Raw genomic sequence first — 26,837 nt, 5'->3', positions numbered from 1 at the left:
CGCTCTGCATCGGCCGATATTTGCCTTGTTGACTGCCGTCGGCCTGCTGGCAAATAAGATGACATTCACCGTTGGCAGTGGCCGATGTTTTTCTGTGGTTGTTTCACTGAACACGTTACCCCTAAATGCCTCACAGCACCTGCAGTGTAGAGATCATGAGTGTCAGGATCTTCAGGAATTTAACCCCCAACCCTGGCAGTGCCTTGCTGTACCCATGGAGCTACATGGAAACTAACAGATGTTGGGAATCTCTCCTGCTTCACAGTTTGTGATTTCAGGAGCTCTGATGATCCATCAACCCTGCCTCCATGCCTACTTCTACTTCAGTCAGTGCTGACTACATTTCCCATGATTCCTCTAGAGAAGAAATGGGACCTTCTTCCATTCAGCTGGTAGAAGTGCGTTAAATATTGGCGCTGGTAATTCTGTAGATAATTCCAACCAATTCTTAAACCAACTGATTTGGTCTCTGATCACAAAACCTTCGTCCGTCTGGTTTGACTGTCGAAATGATTAAAGAAAACAACGCCCAGGTGCCGATCGTTCAGTCTGTGTCAACCCTTCCAGACAGTGACTACGTTTACTTGTTTATTCTACTATTATTCCAATATGACAATATTCTGGATTTGATACGGGGAAAAGAAGAAACCACCTACTTTTAAACATTATGAAAGACTTTGATATCAACAGGTTCACCGTCAGTGGAGAACTTTGAAGAAGTAGAAGGAAACCTTGATGCAACAAAGGGCACATTGATCGGCAATCCTGTCTCCTAGAAATTACCCTTGTATGTTGCTGAGCTGCTTTCGCATTTATGTTGTGGCAACATAATTGCTGCTTGATCAGAGACATGTCTTTCAGTTAACGAAACACTTTCTTCATGTTACCCTTTAGGCTTCAAACCGAGGTGGTTGGGGAGGATGGTGGGCAGACAAAGTGCAGGACTTTGACACTAGAACTTCGACTTTGCGTCCAGACACCTGTCTTAGGTTTGGCAACAAAAGCACTTTGGATTTAGTAGGAAAAGAGCGTGATTTCAGTTATATGTTAGAGCTACTGCAAGTTGCCTATTATGGCAGAAAACAAGTGAAATACATTGTCACTGAACATTTTGCTGATACACTGAGTATCAACATTTTTGCAGTAACAGAAGCTGTAATTTGTTCGGCATTACGTTTCCTTAAAAATGTATTTTCTGTTTCAGATTAGCTGAATGTAAACGTAAGCAGGCAGGGCTGTGATTGGCTGCATGTAAACACGAATATAAGTGGAATATTTATTTTCATTAGCCGTGTGAACAGGTCAGTAGGAATACTGTCTTTTCTGGAATGAGGGCAAAGTCTGGAGTATGTTGTGCATGTAAACACAGTCAGTGTCAACACTCCTGGTACTGTGAGGACATTTGGATAAAATCCTAAATGAATTAGAAGGCGTCGCACCAAACCAGCTGGGTCTCCTTTTACGAGGCTGATGTCAGAGCTGCGGAGCCTTCGGGAACCCGAGCTACAACAGACAGATTTAAGACAACATTTCCCAGTCACTCCGGTTGAAAGTCCACACCCACACAGAGCGATAACAGCTCTATCTAATGCTAAGTAGTAACAGTTGTCAAGTAGAAATGGCACTCTGTAACCATGGAGATATATAACCTTATTAGTTCAGGTAAACAAAAAACACCATCAACCACAACATCAACGGCTCGGTATCACCCTTGAGCTTTCTCGAGGAGGTCCTTCGAGCCTCTACGAACGCTTACACCTCAGTCCACAGGCGCAGATCTGTCCTGGGTTCAATTGGACAAGGTGTCTTTTCGATCTCAGTCTGAGACGAATCACGGACGCCATCATGGAATCTGCTTGAGCTGTCCGAACTCCACATCTGCTCCTTCCTGTACCTGTGAATTTTGCCATAAAAGGTTTAAAAAACAATTTTCCTTTTTCCATCCATGTGTGAATCCAATCTTGTGCATGCTGGTTTCCAAACTGACGACCAAGACTTCCGGAAAACATCCAACCAATCAGAGTTTGACATGGAAACTGTCCACTCTGTTGCCATCATTGTAGTCAAGCCACGCCTTCTTCATGGCATAGCTCTGTCCATGCTACGGGCAGCTCTGTCAGCAAAATGATACCCATCATCCTTTGCAACAAATGGGTGGTGAAGTCCGTGTTGTAATGCAACATGGACACAGGCTTTAGGGATCATTCAACCAGACTCATACGTCTTTACGTCAGAGAGGGTTGAGTCAATGATACCCATGACTCACACAATCATCAGGTGACCGCGGCGGTTGCCGTAGTTACACAGGGAACACAGATTATATTGCCTGTGTCTTTACTTTCAAAGACAAGAATAAACGTTCCCACGTTGCGGTACAATCTGATGTCACTGCACTCTTTCTATTTATACACAGACACTTGCTGATGAAAAATATTGCTCTTCACTAATTACATATTCTAAGGTGACTTCAAACACACCAGCATGTACTACACACACGTTAGTAGCGCTATCATTGACAAAATATACTCTTTCTGTCACAAAATATCAATATCGACACGTCCGTCTTTCTGACAGTGTACAAAAAATGAATATGTTGGAACAATGGCCTGAAAATAAATCCTGAATTACTTGTTGTTCAATTCTTTGATAGGATTGATGTTACTGTCACTTTAAGGCCCTAAAACAGCTCAAGGTGTTGGGTGAATTTTGTAAACATAGTCTATTAATCGATCAATTCATTAACCAGTAGAATTACTGGTTCTGAATGTGTCTATGAAAGGAGAGATGCACAAAGTGAAGGGAATATTTCAGAGTTAAGACTGAACCTAGATTGTGTGCTGTTCACAACGAATTGTTGTATCTGACCTCAAATTCAGGGAAAGAGACAAAGACGGGAACGATGACGTGCTGCCGTCTCTTGTTTGGCGCTTTGTTTCTGTCTAAAAGTGCCCATTGTTTATTCCCCGTTATGCAAAAGCTTTTCTCTGCTGAAAGTCTGACGCACAGAAAACCAACTGATCCATCAACCCTGAAGCCCTCCATACAGGATCAGATCTGAGAAACCGTCTCTCCCACCTCAGAGACTACCCACCTAATTCCGCTCTCCTGACAGACTTCAAACGTCCCCTCTCATGAATGAATCAGTCTTCCCTCTGTCAGTCAGAGTGAATCACCCGCCCACATCAGTCACTCTTAGAGTCCAAAACAGCCAGTTTGTCCCCGGCACGTTTCCAAACCTCCGTCATCACCCAAGACAAGCGAGGTGTCCTCTCCTAAATGTTCAACTATTTAAAGTACTTCTTTTCTTGCTGGTGACGGACGTAAGAAAGAAAATGTCATTTCTGTCAGCAGCATTGTGCACGCTCCGGCGACAGAACGTAGCAAAGGGAAAGATTCTCATGTTTCCGACTCATGAGCATTAACGTCATTGGACCAATCAAGACGGTTTTATAATTTAAGAACTGGTTGCGTGGGGGTTAAAAATTAGCCTGGGTGAACATGCAACATTACATCTCTTAAATTATTATTTAATTACCTTTAACGATGTCTGGCACTCCCAGTTGTAACCACAACTCAGATGCTGATGTGAGCTCTAAATCAGTATTGGATAATTGTCGATATTCCCGTATGACATAAACGTTACGCCACATTAGCTTTTTGGATATCTCGATCTGAAAACCCGTCAGATATTGGTCTGACGACGACAAGAGTCTGAGGGCAACAGAAATATTTCAGGAGATCCGGTGTAGCGAGCAGATATCTGAGCCAATACTTTTCTTCTGTGCACTAATTGTTTCAGGTGATCTCTGTAAACCGATACCTGCATATGAGTGCAGATGCATTTTGTTTTTTAAAGCTAGCAAAAGCTAAATCAGCTATCAGACGATAACTAATTGCATTTCGGCAAATGCCTCTCCACAAAGACTTTTTACCTGACGCTCAAATGTGTTTGGTCAATTCTACTCGGACTACAAACTAAAACCACAACGCTTCTGATACTAAAATCTTGCCACGTTGTCGACAGATTCTGCATACATATGCAGATATCTGTTTATAAAGATGATGCTAGCTGCATTTGTGTATTTTTAAACAGAATTGAACAGTGAATAACTGAATGGGCAATTATTGTCTACTTTGATCAAGAGCTAATCAAGTCCTCATTGATTTTGTGTTAAGAAAGCAGAAAGTGTTAGCTAGCCATAGCATCTGTTCAGCTAACCACCACTGTGCAGTTATTAAAATCTTTCAGGAATATTCAACATACAGTAGCAGGTGGAAGCTAGCATTTGCATGTTGATGTTAACATTTATTAAGTTGGCTAAATAGGCCTGATGGCTAGTTGCAGCATTGTAGTCAAGACAACCTTTAGCAAGACCAAGTCATGACCAAGACCAGAGTGTATCGAGACCGAGACAAGACCAAGTTTTGAAGGGTTGAGATCAAGTCGAGGTCAACACCAGACAAGTGCGAGTCCCACACTGCAGGATACACTGAAGATATAAAGTGCACAGGTCATCCAGTGGTGTCCCGCAGATGTTGTCTTGACCACTCTCGAAATGTAATCTCAATTCCTCTACGTAAACAATGCAGTTTTTAAGTTTTTTCAGTGCGCAAAAAATTTGCGGGACACCCATTTAAACAATAATGAAGTCACATGAAGGCCGAGGTTTTAGTTTATAGTATGGGTCAAACTCCCAGTACACTGGATCTGACACCTCTTATAACTCCACTTAAACAGCATCTTTTATGAGACCCTTCGTGCCGGGTAAATGCACCTGTTGGTAACACAGGTGTCGGGTCAAAAATATGTGTGAAATTGGTGGAGTCCACCTCTAAAGTAACGCTGGCAGTCTTTCATGAAGACAGAAGTGAATTAATACATTCGTGTGTATCTTTGAGGACAGGCAATGAGTTTTGTTGAGAAGCACAACGAGGTTTCTTTGACCGGCTGGACCTTAGCGCCAACTAATTTGAGCAAAAGATGAGACCGTTGACTGTGTCATGTAAATGTCAACAGATAAATCGACCTTGTTAGACTGTTCACTCTGACTGAGGACACGACTGAACAGTTGTACAGACACAACACAACAAGTTGCTTCAGCTAGCTCTTGGTTCACAGCCACTGCTTCATAAACATCTCTCCAAAGTTACTTGAGGGTGGATCGCTAACTTAATTGTGTAAACTGTAAAACGTTTGTTGGGATCAAAATGGAAATCAGGCGTCCTAATCCTGACACTTTACAAACTGCTGACACCAGTTCTGTACTTGTTAAGTTTTTATAGCTCTGGATGCGATCGGAGTGAACGCCTCTCCATGCAGAAACTTCTGAACCACATTTGAGTAAAATTCCAAATCATAGTTGAAGACCCTTTGTTGAAATGAGCTAATGCTTCCTGTTGAATCTCTTCCTAACATGCGACACCTATGCTGGTCTGACAAACAGATGCTGAACAAGCGACGTTTATTAATGTGACGCAACTGATTCCTAATCACAATCGTCAAAACCTCCCCGGTTACAGAACAATCTCAAAAACAATCTCAAGGGTGGATGCCATCAGAACTTCATCCCGTGTCTGGATGATGGAGGGTTTGATCCGACCACTTCTGTCAATCACACTGTCTCCATGACGATAACGACGTCACCACTGTCCTGAGACGTTGGCGTAGCGGTGGAGGTGGAGTTACACAATATGAGTCCTTCACCTGTGGTTATCTGACCTCTGGCGGGGCAGTCTACGCTGTCATGGAGATCAGTGTTTCCACCTCCTTTTTTATCCCTCTCCGATCCTCCTCCTCTCCTGCCACCCTCCTTCTTTTCCCCCTCCTCCTCTTTCTCCTCCTCTTCCTCATCTTCCTCCTCCACCCGACACCTGCACACCTCGATGCCGGAGTCACCAGTAAGTCGCCGATGTCTATACTGGCTCTCATCGGCTCCCATGTCCTCATCATCATCATCATCATTGTCCTCATCCTCCTGTTCCTCATCACCATCCTCCCAGCTGGGAGGTCCTGGTTCAAAGATGTCCACGCAGGGGGAGAAGAGAGTCTGTTTCGGAGGGGACTGAGTAGCACGAGGGGAGGGGGAGAGAGAGGAGGTGTGGCCAGAAGAAGATCCCCCTTTGTTGGACTGGTGCAGAGCAGTGAGGGGGTCCAGGAGTAAAGCTGGGGCTGGGAGGGAAGTAGAAGACAGGGCTGGAGGAGTTGGGAGGGAAGGAGGAGAAGGAAGGGACTGAGGCGAGGATGGGGAGAGGGCTGCAGGGGGGGAGGGAGTGAAAGAAGATTCAGGGTCTATGGTTATAGCTGGGCAGGAGGACGGGGAGGATGCAGGTGTTGGCAAAGTGAACACTGCGGCAGGAGTGGATAGTGGACCTGATCCGGTTCCCAAACCAGCCTGGACATTTGATGGTAATGGACTGATAAGATCTGACTCTGGCGATTGAGACAGGATCAGAGAAGGAACGGGATCGGCTGGTGCTGTGGCTGGATCGAGACCAGCTACAAGAACAGCAACAGACCCTTGGTGGTGAGGCAAGCCCAATGTTGGGCTCGGTGGAATCAGGGCTAGACCTGACCCAGGTGACACTTTTTGAATCTGACAATGGTCTGATGTAGGTGCATCTGTAGCAAGGGCAAGGTTTGAATGTGCAGGTTTAAGAACTGGATTCGTTTCACACTCTGGCACTACAGTGATTGTGGGTTTTAGGTTTGGCACAAGGGTAAGGGTTGAGGGTAATGGGTCTGGAGCTTGGGTAAGGTTTGTAAGTACTGGGTCTGGAAAGGGGCTAAGGTCTGTGGGTACTGGCTCTGGAACTTGGGTAGAGTTTGTAGGTACTATGGCTGGAGCTTGGGAAAGACTTGAAGATACTGGGGCTGGTGCTTGGATAAAGTCTGAAGGTGCCAAGATTGGCACAAGGCTAGAACTTGGGTCTGGGGTTGGGAGACTAGAAGAGCCTGTTATCGGGACCAAAGTTCTTCCAACATCTGGGGTTGGTACCGAGGTTGGGCTACTTGGAACACTGACTGTTCCAAAAGTTCTTGGTAGATCGAGGGTTTTGAGGGTCTGGGTGGCTGTCGGGCGGTCAGAAGTGCTAGCTGTTGGGGTAGAGGGGCCTGACACTGAGGTGGTTTTGGGGTCAGGGGTAGTTTCGGGACCCTCAGTGCTCATTACTTGGATGGAAGGGAGTGTGGTGTCAACAACACTCGGACTAGGGAGTGTACTTGGGCTACCTGTGCTGACTATTGGGGTACACGGTGCCAAGTCGAGGTGTTGCTTTATGGGAGATGTAATTGCAACAGGAAGAGCCACCTCTGAACCGGGAGAAGGCAGAGGCTGAGGGGAGACCGCCCTGGTAACAACCACAACAGTAACAGCCTGGTTGGGAACCGATGAGTCCGTGGCAACAGTTTCCTCTGCTCCGGCAGCATCTTCATCACCGATGTCAACCGCCGCTGAGGCAACCATCCTCTCAGAAACAAATCGTCTCTCATTTACCTCCAAACAGGTTGCCGCTGCAGTGATGGTCTCCATAGTGACATCAAGAGTGAGGGGTGCGGCCTCACTGGGCGTGGTGGCGTGGCTTGTGTCAGTCTCATATGTGACGGGTGCCGATAAGGAGGAGCTACATGGAGAGGAGGGGCAGCAGGAGTCGCAGGAACAGCTGGAGCTACAGGAAAGACGCACATTTATTATTCATCTAGATTTATGAAAACATGAGAAAACAATTTCTTCTTGCTTTGCACCGAGTGTGTGGTGCGTCTCATTCTACAACCAAAACAATATTAGTAGTAGTAGAGTTCTAATCAATATTTTATTCTGAATATTCCCAACAGTGTTACCAGCATTCCTAAGAATGTCACCACTATTTTCTGAGCTGCTAACATTATTTTCCAAATGTTGAGTACCACTGCTTCTCTCCCTGTGGTGTTAGCAGTACTTGCAGTGGCCCCACCATGGCTACCCACGTTAGCATTAGCAGCATTGTTACCTGTTGTCGGAGCTGAGGGAGGAGGGACCATCACTGAGCGGCCGGTGCAACAGCGGGTCATGCTGCGTGAGCAGGTGGGGGTCGGTGGTACGTGGGGGCTGCGGGTAACGTGGGGTGGTGAACACGGAGCTGTACGGTGGAGGAGGGGTGGAGGGTTGAGCCGCCACCTCCTCGTAGGACGGCAGCTTCAGCGATGCCAGGAAACCTAAAAACAGAAGAGGTTAGACAAACAGGTTCTTTCATACCTGTAATAACTGATGTTTTTGGCCAGTAGGGGGCGGTGAAAACAAGCTGTGAAAACAACACTGAGTATCATAGCAGGTAGAGTACAGCGTACCTGAGCAGGTAGAGGACAGTGGCTGAACCACAATACCAAAGTTGTGACTGGACAAATAAACAATGAGTTGAAACTCGCTGTAAAGACGAGAGCAGCTGCAGATTCAGCTGATAATTCAGCGTCAATAATTATAATCCAAAAATGAGAACAGTCAGTGGGGGGGTGACAGGAGATTTTGGATAAACATGGTGTAAGACAAAGGTTTTTGACAAAGGTCCCAGTTTTCTGTTCTACATAACTTGATTTACTGCCCTTCATTTCCCAGATGATTTAAATATTTAGGGGAGTTTCCCTTTATGACTGAGGCTGAGCTGTATGTTGCCGCCGGCTGACAGAACAGCTGCTTGTGTTATATGTACTGATGCAACAGTGCACTGAAGGAGAGCTCTTGCAGGACATAATCAGAATAAACAGAAGGAAAACTCCACTGGCGTCCGAGCTGTAAATTTACACTAAGTTGTCACGGCGACAGATTACAAAAGCATTTCGTCACAAAGGGACAAAACACAAAACAAGAGGCGTCTTCATGTCTTTGTGTTGAGAGTTGAATGTAAAAGCAGACTGTCGGCTGTCTTACTGAGGTCCAGCATGGAGGACGGGTAGGAGTTGGCTCCATGGTAGGCCAGCAGGCTGATCTCTCGCTGCCTCTGCTGCTGCTGAACCCTCAGTTTGGCTCGGCGGTGTCGGTACGCGCAGCAGCAGCTGAACAGGATGAGGACGGTCCACAGCAGCCAGAACCCTGAACACAGTATTACAGCGTTACTACGACACAAACGACCACTCCAGACCCTCAGTCTGGAAACACCTGTGGGTCCAGTTTAGTCTTCAAATGTCTTTCAGATTCCAGATTAAAGCAGCGAGAGGAGGAAATGGTCCGTGTCTTTTTACTACCCTGGTTATACAACGTAGACTGTGTTCAGAATCAATAAGGAGTCGATAAAGAATTGGACTTAGCAGAATCGAGAATGGCATTCGTTTCAATAAAGTCTTTTTGATATCCATCCCTACATTTCACCTTTTTTTAACCATATTAGAATCATAACTCAGAATCAGTTACAACCATAATCAATAAGCAGAACTGGAATCAGATTCAGAATCGACAAAATTCACGGCCCGAATCTTGATCTTTGCCGAGTCAGTCTGACATCTTGACATGTTGTAGACTCTTCAGTCTCTCTAAAAAATTTAAATTTTTTTATAATAATTCTTCAGGGAGTGCCGTTAGTGACAGTGTGTGCTCCGTGCTTGCTCCGACAGCTTGACGGACCATCCAAAAGGGGCGTGGCCTAACAAAGGGTTGATTGCAAGATAAAAAGTTGTACGTTTCTGCAAACCATGGACACGTTACATCTGCATGTTATTACGTAGCGGATATGTTGAAACTTTGCGCTAATGTTAACGTGCAGATAGGTTTAGGCATGAAAACCACTTGATTATAGTTCGGACAAGATCGTGTTTTGGCTAAAAATATAAATATATAAATATATTTTTTAAACCCAGCTTTTCATGATTCAGAAGACGCTGGAAACACAGCGATGAGTCGCTACAAAACACCTACGTTTGGTGTCTAAAAAGCAGCCGGACTCGCTAAATCACAACTGCCTGTTGGACTCAGCAGTCTGCGGCTTCGTAGGTGTCTCAGCTAGGAGTTGCGTCAACCATCACCCCCCCACCCTCAGGTGACAAAGTCAACTCATATTCTGTACCACTTCAGAAACGCTGATATGATATGTATGAAACATGCCAATGGATTTGTGGTTTGTAGAAACGTACACTTTTCCTCTGCGACTTTCATAGTGAAGGTTGCCAACTCCTGTTCTAGCATAAGAATTAAAATCACAACAGTAAAAGCAAGATTAAATCATGCTGCATGTTGTGTTAGATAAAACTATAACACATCCCAGACAAACGTCCCAGATGACAGTCAGAGCTCTCGGTAACCATGCCAACAGGAAACAGTCCAGTACAACTTACACCAGAGTTCGTAGTAGTAGGTGCAGCAGCCGGTCTCTCCGCAGCAGTGTCCCGTCTCACACAGGTATCCTCCGTTAGCATTGGCCCCGGGGCAGTACCGTGGTCTCCCCAGCAGGGGCAGGCTGCCACCGGAGTGGTACTCCATCGCACCCCTGCTCTGCCCGGACCTAGCTCCGCGCCACCGCTACCTGCTCGCCACTAGCCACTAGCAGCTAACAAGCTGTTAGCTTGCCAAACACGTAAACCAGGTCGGAGTCCAACTACATTTTTAGGTCATTTATTTTCAAACTGAATTTTATCTCTGTTTGCTTCGGATCGAACGGCTGCGCTAGCTGTTAGCTGCTAACTGCAAGTAGCTTCAAAATAAAGCTAATCTACATTTTCAGAGCAGGTGAAACGCTCGTTGTGTTTGTGCTGCAGCTGAGAGAATTTCACGTTGAAGCAGCTGCTAGTGGAGCAGTTTCATTTTTCTCACAACAAACTATTGAGCTCATCACCTGGAGACCACGTGGAGGAGTCAGGGGCCCAGAATCTGAAGCATCATGCTCGAGAAGCCCCCGCTAAACTCAAGCTAACGAGCTAATGAAGTCGTGCCCAGTCCGTTAGCACCAAAATGCATTGATACACAACTGGAGGTGTGTTCAAAGCTGCTGTGGGAAGGTTGGCAGAGCCCCACCCCCGCCCCCCCACGCTGCTTCACAGGTCACCTCTCTGATGTTTCACTGCACCTCTGCTAGCAAACAGTACTGTAAGAGTGCTGACTGTGAAACACTACGAGTACTGCAGCTGTAGTAGAGTACGGGCCGGTGGAGCGAGACGGGATGACGGCCAATAGGAGGTCCTGAACTGCAGAGAGAGAGAGAGAGAGAGAGAGAAGAGACACAATAGTTTATTGATAAACGACACGACAGAACGTCACACACTACTACAGCCCTGTTTGATATTCATCACTGCGTCGCCTCAAACCACAAGACAACACAATGCTCCCTCTCTCCACGGCACACACACACACACACACACACACACACACACACACACACACACACACACACACACACACACACGTTTGTTTTACCATACTTTTGATGACCATCACTGACAGGCTGCATTCCCAGGACTCTCACCTTAAAGAAGGTCACAAGTCCATCTCAGAGCGACACTCACATTCCCACAACTACTGCATTTGTTTTCCTGTCCAGAAAAATATCAGTGACCGTCGATGATTACTGAACTACTACGATGCAACTGGGCTCGAAACAGGGTCCGAAATCAACACCCGCCAAGCGACATGTGGATAGATATTCTGTTTGGCGAGTAAATCTGAGAAGGGTATTTGTACCAACCGCATTTTGGTGTCATTTATGGTCACACTGCTTCTGTTTCTCCTGCCTGTCTGTGTCAGAGATCAGTTTGACACTCATAGTGACAGGGACTTCATGGTGGGGTGGGAGCTAGCTAGTGGCACCACTCATTCTTAAAGACACTGCTGTGGAGACGCCCCCCGGTTTCGCCCCAGGTCGCCCTGGCGAGTAAGCGGCTTAATTTTGAGCTTCAAACCTCTTTTGCATTGTTAGCTATGTTAGCACCACTAGCCGTGTTGAACAGTGCTAACAAAGCTAACAGTGATAACAAAGTTAACGATGCTACAGGGGCTTTGTGACTCAAATTGAGCCATTAGCTCACCATGGCAACCTGGGTGGAGACCAGAGGATGGGCACAATGTTTCCATAGCAACGCTGTTGGGGTGGGAAGAAGTGGCGCCGCTAGCTAGCTCCCACCAGACCCTGTTGACGCACTGAGCAGAGTAGCCAAGGCTAATGCTAGCTAACCAGTGGAGACCAGAGGATGGGCACAATGTTTCCATAGCAACGCTGTTGGGGTGGGAAGAAGCGGCGCCGCTAGCTAGCTCCCACCAAACCCTGCTGACGCACAGAGCAGAGTAGCCAAGGCTAATGCTAGCTAACCAGTGGAGACCAGGGGATGGGCAGTGGGCGCTATGTTTTAACATATTAAAGCAGCTAGCTGTCCATCCGTCCGTCTGTCTCCCACCAGACTCAGATTCAGCTTGTCAATAGTGCAGTAAAATGAAGAGTCCTCGGAACTGACGGCGTCCCGTCATCCTGGCGACAACAGAAAACGTGTTTGGGATGAACATAGATCTCTCCTGGGACGCCGCCAGGATGAAAGGACAGTAAACTCACTACCATCACGTCGGGTTTGCGGCCTATCGTTCTCCTCGAGAGCTTGTTAACGTTAGCCGTTAGCACTAGGAGCTAACAGAACTAACAGCATTGAGTTACATCATAATGCCTTCAGGTTCTATCCAGTAAAAACTAGTTTTGGTGGAAGGTAAATTATAATGTTCTCATGATGTGTTCAAATGTAACCTTGTAAAACGTAGTTTTTTAGTGAGAAACTTGAATAAATCAGGTGTTTGAAGAGAAATGTGTTTTCACAGAAACATAAAATAGATATCAGAGAGGGAATGTTATGTTATTTTATATAATTAAACTTTCTTTGTTTCCCTGGCACAAATAACAACAGAAACAAAATAAACAACAACATCAGTCCATCTGTAGTTTTGTTTTGGCCCTGCAGAGTCGGTGTCCTCACAGGAACCCTGAACCTCAGACCTTCAGCTGAGTCTTATCAGCTCTGAATGTTGAGTCTAAAAGAAGGACTGAGTTTAACCCTGCAGAAATGTCCTCGCTCCCAAGGCTTTACAACTCCACACACACACACACACACACACACACACACACACACACACACACACACACACACACACACACACTGCTGCAGGAAGCGCTGGTGGTCTGTAAAGAGTTTCTTACCGGGCCAAGTTCTGCCTGCATGCTGCAGTGCTGCACACTGGAGGAACTGCTATGAAGTGACAGCCTCTACAGCGTGGTAAATATGACTGTCAGTGAATGCAACACAAACACACTTAATAATAACTTAATAACTTAAATAAATACATTAAAACAACAGTCGTCCTCATGAAACACGAGTTCACAGGTGAGTTATATCTCTGTTGTATCTCTGTACAGATCTGATAACGAGCTGAAAATACTGCACTACTATTAATATCACTTTAAAATGTCCGTATAACTTGTGACTTTATATTTGCCTCCAACATTATCTCAGTGTTTATCACACACGTTTCTCATCAGTTTAATATCTACATCACAGTGACAGTGTGGAGCCTCTGCAGACTGACAGGAGACAGATTTGTCTCCCAGTCTCAGGTGCTGCTGCAGAGTCTTTATAAAACACCCACATCCTGACCACCACACCCAGTCTGCTGTTACTGGTCTGTGCTACTGGTTAAGATTTCTACGAGACTGAACAGGAAAACAAACTACTTCAAATATGTCCTGCATACGACTGACTCATTTATATGGAACTAAATTAAATATAAAATTAAACATGTTCGGCCCTCGGACACCACGACACACTCAAACTATCACTGAAGGGTCATATGATGTGACATCAGCGCTGACTCTAAAGAAAATCAAATATCTGACACATTTCCGTCAAAATAATTTGTTTTTAACTTTTTTAAAAAATTCTCCCATAGTATTTTTAAAAATGAATTTACAGGACTAAAGGTCAGGGGCCCCTTCAGGGGGGTACCAGACGGACAACACTGAGGAAACACAACAATGCAACCAGAATGCAGAGGAGCAGAAATATGGCAGATGAAGAGGCCACTGTGTGATATTCATTTTTTAAATAATATTTTCTGACTGTTTTACATCAGTAAGAAGCGGTGAAATTAAATCTATGGCTTCAAAAAGCAACGTAACAGGATTCAAAACACAAAAACAAATTTACATCAAATTAAGAGTTGAAAAAATAAAAATAAAAACAGTCAAATTTAATTGATGTTTAAAAAAATGTGTTAAAAACATGTTAGCAGACCTTTAAGCCCTGTGGTTAAAAGTACAATGGAGAAATATTTTCGCCTGACAGAAGACAATAGTGAGTGTTTTAAATCATGAAAAGACAAAACAAAAACAAAGAAAAAAAATGAAAGAAATTAAATTTATTGTGCAAAAATAAAAACAGAAAAACCCAAATGTATTAAAGTTATGATGCAAAAGGAAAGAAAGTTGAAATTCAATTAAACTGTGAAATGATTTGTGGTCGTTTGTAGCCTAAATATATTCTGCCACTCACACAGCTGACTCCTTTACATCAATCTAAATTACCTATAAATTAAGAAATTGTCTCCAATCGTGTTTTAAAATTTAATTTATGAGAATAAAGTCCCCGAAAACGAAGGTCAGGGGCCCTTTAAGGGGGCCAGACGAGATCAGTCCATGACAGCGTCTCACACACACACACACACACACATACACACACACACACACACACACACACACACACTGATCACTGCATGTTAATTTAAATATATTTCCTGCCTCACAGAACTCAGCTGTGTTTTAAATCAATTAATTAATCAATTGATTGTTAGACTGATAAAGGCAGGTGGTGTGTGCTGTGGGGCTCCTTGATGGGGCCCTCTGGTCAGTCTGGGCCCAGAGTGTGACACCCCATAATACCCAGTAACTGACACAGAGGCCACAGATGTGTGTGAATGTGACAGTAACATCCGGTCAGTGTCACAGTCTGTGTAACATTCAGGGACCGAGTCACAGCACGTTAACATGACTCAATACACACATTTAGAGAATACACACTGTGTGTGTGTGTGTGTGTGTGTGTGTGTGTGTGTGTGTGTGTGTGTGTGTGTGTGTGTATTTATAAATGCAGTGTGTATATTCAGCCCGCAGACAGACCCCCCCCCTCCTCCCCCTCCAGCACCGACAGCTAATAAACAAAAACAACCGTACCGCTCCATCCATCCGTCCGTCCTCCTCTCTGTCAGCCTGCGGGCCTCGCTGCTGCTGTTGTCGGTGTGATTACTGGGAGTAATGTGGTGCTCGGTACCGCCGGGGCCTCCTCTCTCTGCTTCTCCGGTTCCCCGCCTCCTCGCTCTCCCTCCTCGGTGCGACCCTCCGCCAGCCCCGCCGCCATCAGAGCGAGCGGCTCGTCAAGCCCGCGCAGCGCGAGACCACACACTTCCGCCCTGTAGCCTGTGTTAATTTCAAAATAAAAGCTGCTCAGACCTGAAAACTCAGAGTTAATTATTGTCCCAGACGAAAGTCTGACACAAATGCACATTTACAGGTATGAAGTTAAAGTACTGCATTTAGACTGATGCTACAAAAAAAAGAGAAAATAAATAAAATTTAAAAAAGGGAAAAGCTATCCGGCTGACACAAGAACAAGAAAAGACAAAATTAGCAAAATTAATTATGGTTATAGTAATAAATACAAAACATATAAAATACATGGTTATTATTATTATTATTATTATTATTATTGATATTAATATTTCGGTTACCTGCGTTTAGAAGCAAATAATTAACTTTTTACACTACTAAATGTATTTTTTAAATTTGATTATTTTAGTGACTTTGCAGATTTACATTATTAATAGAAAATACAAATAGAATTATCATAGATTAATCTATTTATTAATGTGTATATGTAAATATATATATATACACACACACATATTAATAAATAGATTAATCTATGATAATTCTATTTGTGTATATATATATATATATATATAGATATATATAGCCTATATGTATGGTAATTAAAATTAGCTCTACCTTTACATTAATTATTGCTACTTTTACTCAAGTATAAGATCTAAATTCTTATTCCAATAAGTGGTTGATCTTCCTGTAGGCCACAAATGCCATTTAAGGTGCAGTACAAAAAATAAGAAAAAAATAAGAGTGCCAAAATGTAAATTATGAACATCTTAAATGTTTGTTTATTATTATTATTATTATTATTATTATTATTATTGTTAGATAAGTTTTTTCTTAAATGTTTTTACTCATTAGCTCCTGTTTGCAATAATGCATTAAATATAAAAGTAAATGATAGTACTTATTTATAACGGGGTGGAAGCTTGCTCAGGGTGCTGAATATACTGCATAAGAACATATACATTAGGTTATAGAGTATTTATGTTCATGTTTATGGAAAACTGTTTGATTCAACATCTGTTTTCTGTCTCTGAGGGAACTTCGTCACATCCTGTGTTTTATTTAATATAGGGGCATGCAAGAAGGAATTGTGCATGTGTGTGTTTTCCCAACCTGTGTGTTAATGACAAAAAGAGTGAAAAAATTTAATTTAATACAGTATATAATTTTTTTTTTTTTTAATTAAAAAAAAAAAATACTGCCTTTTTTTCCACCAGTGTGTTTCTTTCCTGTCCTGCACGTACGCTATCCATTATGCTTTATAAAGAAGAAGACAAAAGACTGAACAGTATCTTAAACCGTATGTCAAGAAAATTACTCGAGTAAAGGTGATAGATTCCATATCTGTAAAAAAAAAAAAAAAAAAAAAAGTTTTATTTTGTAAAGCAGAAAACAGAAAAAAAAAAAAAAAAAAAAAGTTTTATTTTGTAAAGCAGAAAACAGCCATGCCTAAACCGGAAGCTCGGCGTGTGTCCGTTATTTGAAACTCGACAGCCCCGCCATTACAGCCACCAGCCGGTAACGGCACCGAGTCCCCTGCAGTGAAGGATCAGCGGACTGTCGGTGATAGAAACAACACAGATGAAATTACACATCAAAAACATGCATCATTGTTTATTCTGATCTAACGGTTATATTGACAACAACATGTTTGTGTTACAGGATGAAACAAACATGTTTATAGATGGAATGTTGATCAGAGTCAGTGTGAAGGAAACATGGTTAAATCAACAGAGGGTTGATACAAATCATTGTATTGATAATAAATGGTAGTATTGATAATAAATGGTAGTGGGCTACTGATGGTGGAAAAAAGAGGGATTATGGATTCTCATGGCGGACGCACTGGCATCTGATTGGCCCGAGGTGACGGGCTGCGGGCCAATCAGAGTGCACGCTGGGGGAGGCTGCCGCTCCTAGCAACAAGAGGAACTTTTATTTTTTGTTAAAGCTGCTGAAAAAAAACAAACTCATAAATACTTATATCAGAGTTTTTACTCCTTCCTGTCCAGTGATAAGCATGTATCTGTCAACTGTCTGTGAAGGATGAAGTGTTCCTTTATGTGTTGGATGTTTGTGATAAACTGAAGGATGAAGTGTTTCTTTATGTGTTGATGTTTGTGATAAACTGATGGGTGAAGTGTTCCTTTATGTGTTGATGTTTGTGATAAACTGAAGGTTGAGTTGTTCCTTAAGGTTTTGATGTTTGTGATAAACTGAAGGATGAAGTGTTCCTTTATGTGTTGGATGTTTGTGATAAACTGAAGGATGAAGTGTTCCTTTATGTGTTGATGTTTGTGATAAACTGATGGGTGAAGTGTTCCTTTAGTTGATGTTTGTGATAAACTGATGGGTGAAGTGTTCCTTTATGTGTTGGATGTTTGTGATAAACTGTTTGGGTGAAGTGTTCCTTTATGTGTTGGATGTTTGTGATAAACTGTTTGGGTCTGATTGACTGTAGACATGCAGGAGTCACATTATTGGGGTGTCATTTCAGTCACACTAACATGTTTACACACTTCAGAGGGACCACCCCTTGATGATGCCACTGTATTAGCATGTTAGCATGGTAGCATTGTGGCTGTGAGCATGTTGAGACTCTTAGTGTTATCATGGCATGTTAACATACACACACACACACACACACACACACACACAGACGGAGGTCTAATTCCTAGTAAGCCTATCAAAGCTGCCTGTTGAACACTAGTGTGTGTGTGTGTGTGTGTGTGTGTGTGTGTGTGTGTGTGTGTGTGTGTGTTATTAGGGTTACACTGCTGACTCAGGAGGATCAGATGTTGTTAATCCGCCCCTCCTCACTTTTCATCACCTCCTCCCTCTCAGTTATTTCCGTCGTCTCTCCCTCTTCATTTACAAACGCTGATGTCCCTGTAATGCATGTTCGTGACTCTTCCCCAGAGCCTCTGTGCTGCCTCGTCTCACAGGTTCTCACAGATCAGAGCTGTGCTCGGATTGTTGGTCATTCTTCTTCTAATATTATACACATATGAATTTCAAGGTTCAGAGTTCAGTTCAATGTCATTCAAACATGTTAAAGAACATGAGGGAGTGGAATTCATTACCCAGGTCCAGCTCCGTACAGAATAACATTTAATATCTATTATTGTTATACGTATGAAATTAAATATTAATAATAATGTGACTGAGATTTATACCTGCAACAAGCTCAGCTGCTGCCAGATGTGGAATGTCACTAATCCTATTAGAGCAATTTTAAGGTACCAGTGTTTTGATTTGATAGATTTTTCATCTCTTTCATTGACTATATTCAGTTTCTAAAACCTGACTAACCTCAACCAAACCTAAATCTCTAAATCTCCCAGGTCAAGGACCCCCCAAGTTTAGGACTCCACAATGTTACTGTTCTACCAGGTTTAGGACCCCACAACGTCAGTGTTCTACCAGGTTGAGGACCCCACAATGTCATTGTTCTACCAGGTTTAGGACCCCACAACGTCAGTGTTCTACCAGGTTGAGGACCCCACAAGTTTAGGACTCCACAATGTTAGTGTTCTACCAGGTTGAGGACCCCACAAGTTTAGGACTCCCCTATGTTAGTGTTCTACCAGGTTGAGGACCCCACAACGTCAGTGTTCTACCAGGTTGAGGACCCCACAATGTCATTGTTCTACCAGGTTGAGGACCCCACAAGTTTAGGACTCCACAATGTTACTGTTCTACCAGGTTGAGGACCCCACAAGTTTAGGACTCCACAATGTTACTGTTCTACCAGGTTTAGGACCCCACAACGTCCGTGTTCTACCAGGTTGAGGACCCCACAATGTCATTGTTCTACCAGGTTGAGGACCCCACGAGTTTAGGACTCCACAATGTTAGTGTTCTACCAGGTTGAGGACCCCACAACGTCATTGTTCTACCAGATTTAGGACCCCACAAGTTTAGGACTCCACAATGTCAGTGTTCTATCAGGTTTAGGACCCCACAACGTCATTGTTCTACCAGGTTTAGGACCCCACAAGTTTAGGACTCCACAATGTCAGTGTTCTACCAGGTTTAAGACCCCACGGTGTCAGTGTTCTATCAGGTTTAGGACCCCACAAGTTTAGGACCCCACAACGTCAGTGTTCTATCAGGTTTCGGACCCCCCAGGTTTAGGACCCCACAACATCAGTGTTCTCCCAGGTTGAGAACCCCACAATGTCAGTGTTCTATCAGGTTTAGGACCCCACAAGTTTAGGACCCCACAGTGTCAGTGTTCTCCCAGGTTTAGGATCCCACAAGTGTCAGTGTTCTCCCAGGTTTAGGACCCCACAGTGTCAGTGTTCTACCAGGTTTAGGACCCCACAGTGTCAGTGTTCTCCCAGGTTCAGGACCCCACAGTGTCAGTGTTCTCCCAGGTTCAGGACCCCACAACATCAGTGTTCTCCCAGTTTTAGGATCCCACAAGTTTAGGACCCCACACTGTCAGTGTTCTCCCAGGTTTAGGACCCCACAGTGTCAGTGTTTTACCAGGTTTAGGACCCCACAGTGTCAGTGTTTTACCAGGTTTAGGACCCCACAGTGTCAGTGTTCTCCCAGGTTTAGGACCCCACAGTGTCAGTGTTCTCCCAGGTTCAGGACCCCACAGTGTCAGTGTTCTACCAGGTTTAGAACCCCACAGTGTCAGTGTTCTCCCAGGTTCAGGAACCCACAACATCAGTGTTCTCCCAGGTTTAGGACCCCACAGTGTCAGTGTTCTCCCATGTTTAGGACCCCACAAGTTTAGGACCCCACAACATCAGTGTTCTCCCAGGCGGGGTGTCGGTAGCGTAGTGGATAGTGCCGGCGCCCCATGTGCAGAGGTGATGCCTCGCTGCAGCGGTTGTGAGTTCAACTCTGGCTTGCAACCCTTTGCTGCATGTCGTCCCCCCACTCTTTCTCTCTCTCCCATTTCTCACACTGTCCTGCCCATTAAAGGCAAAACGCCCCAAAAAAAAATCTTAAAAAAAAATTAAAAATTCTCCCAGGCTTTGTTGCCACTGTGTCAGATGGTAACTGTGATCCACACGATAAATGATGATGTAAAATTACAGATGAATCTATCCAGCAGTTTGTAACGTGATTAAAATAAGCTCCACCAGTTGCAACATTAAACTGATGAACACATTAATACATCAGTAATACAGTAGCATAATGTGTTATTCTGCATCATGAGTACTTTTACTTTTGGTACTCTAACATCACTTCCTGTGTGTTCTTTTATTCAACATGTCACTGATGCTGCGTCATGTTTGTCTCCGTCTCCTCCACAGGATGATGGTGACTCACTTTCTGCCCCGTCAACTCTTTCAGATCTTTTCCAAACAAACGCTGCGGGTGAAATGTGACGTTACGTGATGACAGGTGAAGTGGACATGAGGGTGGATCCCTGAGTGCAGGTGAGACAGAGAGTATCATCCTCCTCTAATCTCTTTATCCTCGTCAGGGTGACAGACGAGACGCTCCTGCTCCGAACACTCCTTCACCTCTCCCATCCCTCCGCTCTCTCCTCTTTTCTCTCCAAACTTTGAAGGATTTAAGGGGTTCAGCCGTGTGACTGTGTTTGTGTCGGGGGGGATACTCCTCTGTTTCCATGGCGATGAGTCTGAGGGGCAGTTGGTGCATTTAGGCCACGAAACCAAGGGCGACAGATTATCATCTGACAGGTGAGTAAGGAGATAAAGGCCTGAGGGCAGGGGGGAAATTATTATGCAAAATATATCCACAGCAATCATCAGCATGTGGAACAGTTTATGATCTGCTGCTATAAAAGTTTGATGTGGTCCGATCAGATGTGTGAGACGACTGATCGATATGTTTGAACGAGGCTTTTAAGGCGCAGAATGACCTCTGAACAGATAGACGTTATTTAAAATGAAGGGTTTGTAGAATAAAGTGCTGCACGATGGTTCAAACAGACTGACAGAGACAATCAGCAGTCATTGGTAAAAGAAACCGTTAGCTTAGCATCTGAACGTTTGCAGATTTAAATAGAAACAGAAGCAGCACAGTGGAGACATCCAATCAATGATGTACATGAAATGTCTCCCCTTCTGTTCCAGAGATATGATGTTAAAACATGATGATGTCACAGTCAAGCTGACCTTTGACCTTTTGACCTTCTTTATTTTATCCTGCTAGACATTTGTGTCAAGTTTGGTCAGAATTAGTGAATGAACTCTTCAGTTATGGCCAAGAACATGTTTTTTGAATCCAAGTTGACATTTGTGCCAAATTGGAAGAAATTCCCTCCAAGTATTCAAGAGATAACGCAGTCACAAGAATGAGACAGGCGCAAGGTTACAGCAACCTTGAACTTTGAGATATAAAATGTCACACTTCATTATTTTATTCTTATTAGACATTTGTGTGAAACTTTGTCATTACTAGTGTGTGAATCCTTGATTCATGGCCAATTACATGTTTCTGTCAGGTCACAGTGACCTTTGACCACCAATATCTTTTCAGTTCACCCTTGAATCCAAATGGACATTTGTGCCAAATTTGAGGAAATTCCCTTAAGGCCTTCTTGACATGAGACTGAGAATGAGGTGGACTCAAGGTCACAGTGGCCTTGACCTTTGGCCCCTGACCACCAAAATCTAATCAGTTCATCTGTAATTAAGTCCAAGTGGACGTTCTGTCCCAAATTTGAAGAGATTCCCTCAAGGTGTGTCCCCAGGTGTCACACCATCCACCATCCCCTCCACCTCCTGATGACAAAGTCAGCTCATATATTACATCACTTGAGAAATGTTGATATGATAGAGATGAACACACACGTATTCGTGGTTTGCAGAAACGTACAACAAACCCCCTCTCCCCTCCCCCCACACACTTTTAACCATAAACCACATCATCCTCAATCGGAGTCTTAATCTGGGACTTTTCTTGTTCCCCTCGTATCCCCATATATCAATAACTTTTCTCTGTGAACAGGAAGTCAGAGGAAACAATATCTCAATGGCCAAAGTAGCTCCATCAGTCCCATCCCCCATCTCCAGGATAACTCCGCCCACCATCGTTCTACAAGACATGGAGGAGGAGCCAGGTGAAGTCAGAGAGGGGGACAGGTGAGTGCTCGTAATGAGTAATAATGATTGTTGGCAGCTTGTTGGATGTTTTGTCCTTCAAACTCATCCTGAAGAGTTCAAGGATCCCAGAGGCTCTTAATGAGGTTTCAGGGTTCCTCAAGGAGGTTTAAGATGTTTGTGAAGTGGTTCTGCAGATTCTAGGAGTCCTTTAAAAGATCCAGGGGTCCTGGAGGAAGTCTGTGGGTCCTTCAAGAGGCTCTTAATGAGGTTCCAGGGTTCCTCAAGGAGGGTTTAGGTGTTTGTGAAATGGTTCTGCACGTTCTAGGGGTCCTTGAGGAAGTTTATGGGTCTTTAAAGGGGTTATTTATGAGGTTTCAGGTTTCCTCTAAGAGGTTTAAGCGGTTCATTAAGTTGTTCAGCAGATTCTAGAGGTCCTTAAAAGGATCCAGGGGTCCTTGAGGAAGTCTTTGGGTCTTTGATGAGGTCCTTATTAAGGCTTCAGGATTCCTTTAGGAGGTTTAAGTTAATTGTAAAGTGATTCTGTGGATGCTATGGGTCCTTTAAGGGATCCAGTGGTCCTTGAAGAATTTGTATGGGTCTTTTAAGAGTTTGTTTTCAAGGCCTTGGGGTTCCTTGAGGGTTTGTTAAGTGGTTCTGTGGATGCCAGGGGTCCTTAGAAGGACCCAGGAGTCCATGACAAGGTTCTTGGGATTCTAGGCATCCTTTCAAGGATCCAGTGGTCCTTTAGGAATTTGTATGGTTCCTGTAGTTTTCAAGGCTTCGTGGTTCCTTTAGGAGGTCTCAAGGGTTCATGATGGGGCTCTGTGGGGGCAGGAAGTAATGGGTTCTTGAAAGGTTGTACTGGCTCTTTAAACAATACAGGAATCCTTGAAGAGATTTAAGGGCCCATTGAACATGTTCTAAGGGTCCCTTAAAATGATCCAAGGGTCTTGAGGAAGTTTTATTGGTCCTTGAGGTTCTTTATGAGGTTCCAGGGTTTTTGAGGAGGTTTATGGGGTTCATAAGGTGTTTCTATGGACTCTATTGGTCGTTTGAAGGCGGGAAGATGTATGGGTCTTTGAAAAGTTTCTCTGGGTTCTTTAAATTCATTCATGGAACTGCAAAGGGATCAAGGCCCCCTTGTATATGTTCTAGGGGTCCTTTAAGAGAATCTAGGAGTACTTCAGGACATTTTATTGGTCTTTGAAGAGGTTCTTTATCAGGTTTCAGGATTCTATAAGGGCGTTTAGGGGGTTCATGGTGGAGTGCTGTGGATTCTTCCTTTAAAAGATCCAGAGATCCACGAAGAGATTTATGAGCCCTTAAACATGTTTAAGGGTCTTTTATAAGGATTCAGGAGTTCAATAAGAGGTTCTTTGGATTCTGGGGATCTTTTAAAGAATCCAACGGTTCCTTGGAGAGGTTCTTTATGAGGTTTCAGGGTTCCTTGAGGAAGTTAAAGGGGTTTGTGAGGTTGTTATTTGAATTCTTGAATGTGTTCTAATGTCCTTTAAAAGGATTCAGGGGTCCTTGAAGACATTCTTTAGATTGTATGGATCCTTTAAATTATCCAAGGGTTCCTGTGGAAGCTCGAGGGGTCAATAAGGTGGCTCTGTGGTCCTTTAGGAAGTTCTAGTGATCCTTGAGAAAGTTTTATGGTTCCTTGAGAAGTTGCAGGAGTCATTGATACAGTTCCAAGGTCCTTGAGGATGTTCTTGAGGTCTACTTGAAACAGTTGAGTGAGTGTCATCAGTTAAATCGTCCTGTCGTCTGATTCTTTGTTTCAGAGCCAATCAAAGAGCCGGACCAGGAGTTCTGTTCAATGTCAATAACAGCAACAACAACGAAGAAGAGTAAGACACACACACACACACACACACACACACACACACATACACACATACACACACACACACACACATACATACACACACACACACACACACACAAAGTGTAACACACACACACCAGCCACATCATGTAACATTCATCAGCTGAAAGACTTCTGTCTCACAGACAGAAGTATCCGAGTACAGACGTCAGGATGGATCTGTCTCTATATGATATATGATGAACATACAGACAGTTACACACATGTAAACTGTGTGATGCGTTTCCTGTTGTCTTCCAGTGAGGAAAAGAAGAAAAAGAAGAAAGAGAAAAAAGAGAAAAAAGAGAAGAAGGAGTGAGTTCTCCTTTAATCCTCACCTGTGAATGAAACACAATCATCTCTCTTTAAGTTTTAATTTGTGATCACGTGAAATTCAGTTTTCCTTCATGTGTCTGTGTTCTTTTCTCCCAGGAAGGAGAAGCAGGAGAAAAAGGAGAGGAAGGAGAAAAAGCAGAAGAAGAAAGAGGAGAAGGAAAAGGAGAAAGAAAAGGAGAAAGAGAAGGAGAAGGAGAAAGAGAAGGAGAAGGCCAAAGAGGAGCCGTAAGTTTGGTTTATCATATATGAATCAGAAAAATATATTACAGACTTTCTTTTTATAATTCTTGAGATTAACCTTAGTCTGGACACTAAAATGTGCCTCCATCATTATTATCACGATTCATGCTGTAAATAATAATCATGATTTATTTCTTGTTTCCAGTCCGAAGGAGATCACAGTGTTTGATCCGGCCAGTAACAACTACTACCACTGGCTGGCTGTTATCACCATCCCTGTAATGTATAACTGGACCCTGATCATAGCCAGGTAACACATCACACTCTACATTCAGTCTCTAACCTAACCTGAACCGAAATCTAACCTTAACTCCAGAAATTAGCAACACAAAGTTAAAGTTAACAGATTGAGTGTGCTGTCATGGCATGGTCCCAACAATGTCAGTATGCAACCAGGTTTGAGTCCCAGCAACGTCTCCTGGCTGCCAGAATTCGGTTCCCTTGGTGCCAGTAAACTCTTAAGTCTTTTCTCCCTGCAATGTCAATGGGCGACCAGTTTTGGTCCCCATAATGTCGGTGGTTCTCGAAGTTTGGGTCCAAACAATGTCAGTGGGCTATCAAGTCTTTTGTCCCAATAATGTCATTGAGCCATCAATTGTGGTCCTCACAGTGTCATTGAGCTTTAAGTTTTGGCCCACATAATGTACATGTCCTACCATGTTCGGGTCACTAGAATAGGTCAATGTTCAACCAGGTTTGGGTTCCTCCCCCTAATAGCAGTGGTCTACCAGGTTTGCATCCCAGCAATGTCAGTGGCCCGCCAGGTTTTGTTGTTGTTGTTTTTTGTCCCCAAAATGTCAATGAGCCATCAGTCTGCCAGGTTCAGGTTCCTTCAGTGTAAATAGGTGACCAGTTTTGAAACCCCATGAATTCAGCAGGTGCCAGTTTTGGTCCTTACAATGTCAGTGGTCCACAAGGTTTGGGTCCACCCATTATCAGTGTTTACAAGTTTTGAGTCCCAACAATGTCAGTGCGTTACAAAGTCTTTTGTCCCCACATTGCCAACATGTGGCAAGTTGTGGTCCCCCTAATGTCTGCAGTCTACCATGTTCTGGTTCCCTAGAATGTCAATAGACCACCAGGTTTGGTCCCCAGAATGTCAGTGTTTCATCCCCACAAGGTCAATAAGCTACCAATTGCTGTCCTGTCATTGTCAGTGTGCCGCAAATTCTGTCCCCATAATATTTACAGTCTCTGCAGTGTTGAGTTCCTGCCCATACACTCATCCAACAAATCGTGAGCTGCGCCATTGATCTTGAGCGCACCGATTGGCACACACAGCCGTCAGTCATGATGTCAAATAACTAATTAAAACCAAACTCCTCAGAGGTGTGAACACTTGAACAAACACCAGAGTGATAAGACCTACCTCAAACAACCCACTCACTAACATAAAGGGGGCGTGGTTTATGACCTATACTGCATTTAGCCACCAGGGGGCGATCCAGATGTTTTAGCTTCACTTTTGGGAAGCTGTCATGGTGTCCATCTTTATATACAGTCTATAGTTCAACCAGTTTGGATCCCCACAGTGTCAGTGGTGTACCAGGTTTGGTCCCCACAGTGTCAGTGGATTACCAGACTTGGTCCCCACAGTGTCAGTGGTGTACCAGGTTTGGGTCCCCACAGTGTCACTGGATTACCAGGTTTGGTCCCCACAGTGTCAGTGGTGTACCAGGTATGGCCCCCACAGTGTCAGTGGTGTACCAGGTTTGGTCCCCACAGTGTCAGTGGTGTACCAGGTTTGGGTCCCCACAGTGTCAGTGGTTTACCAGGTTTGGGTCCCCACAGTGTCAGTGGTGTACCAGGTTTGGGTCCCCACAGTGTCAGTGGTGTACCAGGTTTGGGTCCCCACAGTGTCACTGGATTACCAGGTTTGGTCCCCACAGTGTCAGTGGTGTACCAGGTATGGCCCCCACAGTGTCAGTGGTGTACCAGGTTTGGTCCCCACAGTGTCAGTGGTGTACCAGGTTTGGGTCCCCACA

At 44.0% G+C, this 26,837-nt stretch overlaps 2 protein-coding genes across 3 annotated transcripts in view; one reads left to right on the top strand and one right to left on the bottom strand.

Annotated features, from left to right (window-relative positions):
* Positions 1-1,635: 1,635 nt before the first annotated feature.
* On the bottom strand, positions 1,636-15,346 carry LOC126404287 (mucin-2-like). Of its 2 annotated transcripts, none has more exons than XM_050067423.1 (5): positions 15,157-15,346; positions 10,298-11,143; positions 8,901-9,062; positions 7,987-8,191; positions 1,636-7,665 (listed from the first exon to the last, which is right to left on the bottom strand). In XM_050067423.1, the coding sequence occupies exons 2-5, from the start codon at positions 10,440-10,442 to the stop codon at positions 5,613-5,615; spliced, it is 2,565 nt and encodes an 854-aa protein (XP_049923380.1). In that variant the 5' UTR covers positions 10,443-11,143; positions 15,157-15,346; the 3' UTR covers positions 1,636-5,612. The 2 variants fall into 2 exon arrangements, with proteins under 2 accessions (XP_049923380.1, XP_049923381.1); XM_050067424.1 differs by having other exon boundaries at positions 10,298-11,138.
* A 6,989-nt stretch (positions 15,347-22,335) lies between these two features.
* Positions 22,336-26,837, top strand: part of cnga1b (cyclic nucleotide gated channel subunit alpha 1b) — a 13,107-nt gene continuing 8,605 nt past the window's right edge. The window contains exons 1-5 of the mRNA XM_050066710.1: positions 22,336-22,445; positions 24,194-24,259; positions 24,538-24,591; positions 24,709-24,823; positions 25,005-25,102. Of these exons, the coding sequence (XP_049922667.1) occupies positions 22,336-22,445; positions 24,194-24,259; positions 24,538-24,591; positions 24,709-24,823; positions 25,005-25,102 (443 nt within the window). The remainder of the gene's footprint in view (positions 22,446-24,193; positions 24,260-24,537; positions 24,592-24,708; positions 24,824-25,004; positions 25,103-26,837) is intronic.

Source organism: Epinephelus moara, chromosome 17 (genome assembly GCF_006386435.1).
Source record: "Epinephelus moara isolate mb chromosome 17, YSFRI_EMoa_1.0, whole genome shotgun sequence".
NCBI classification, from domain to species: Eukaryota; Metazoa; Chordata; class Actinopteri; order Perciformes; family Serranidae; genus Epinephelus; species Epinephelus moara.
The sequence above is the reverse complement of the archived record's forward strand: the minus strand, read 5'-3'. Positions and strand labels throughout refer to the sequence as shown.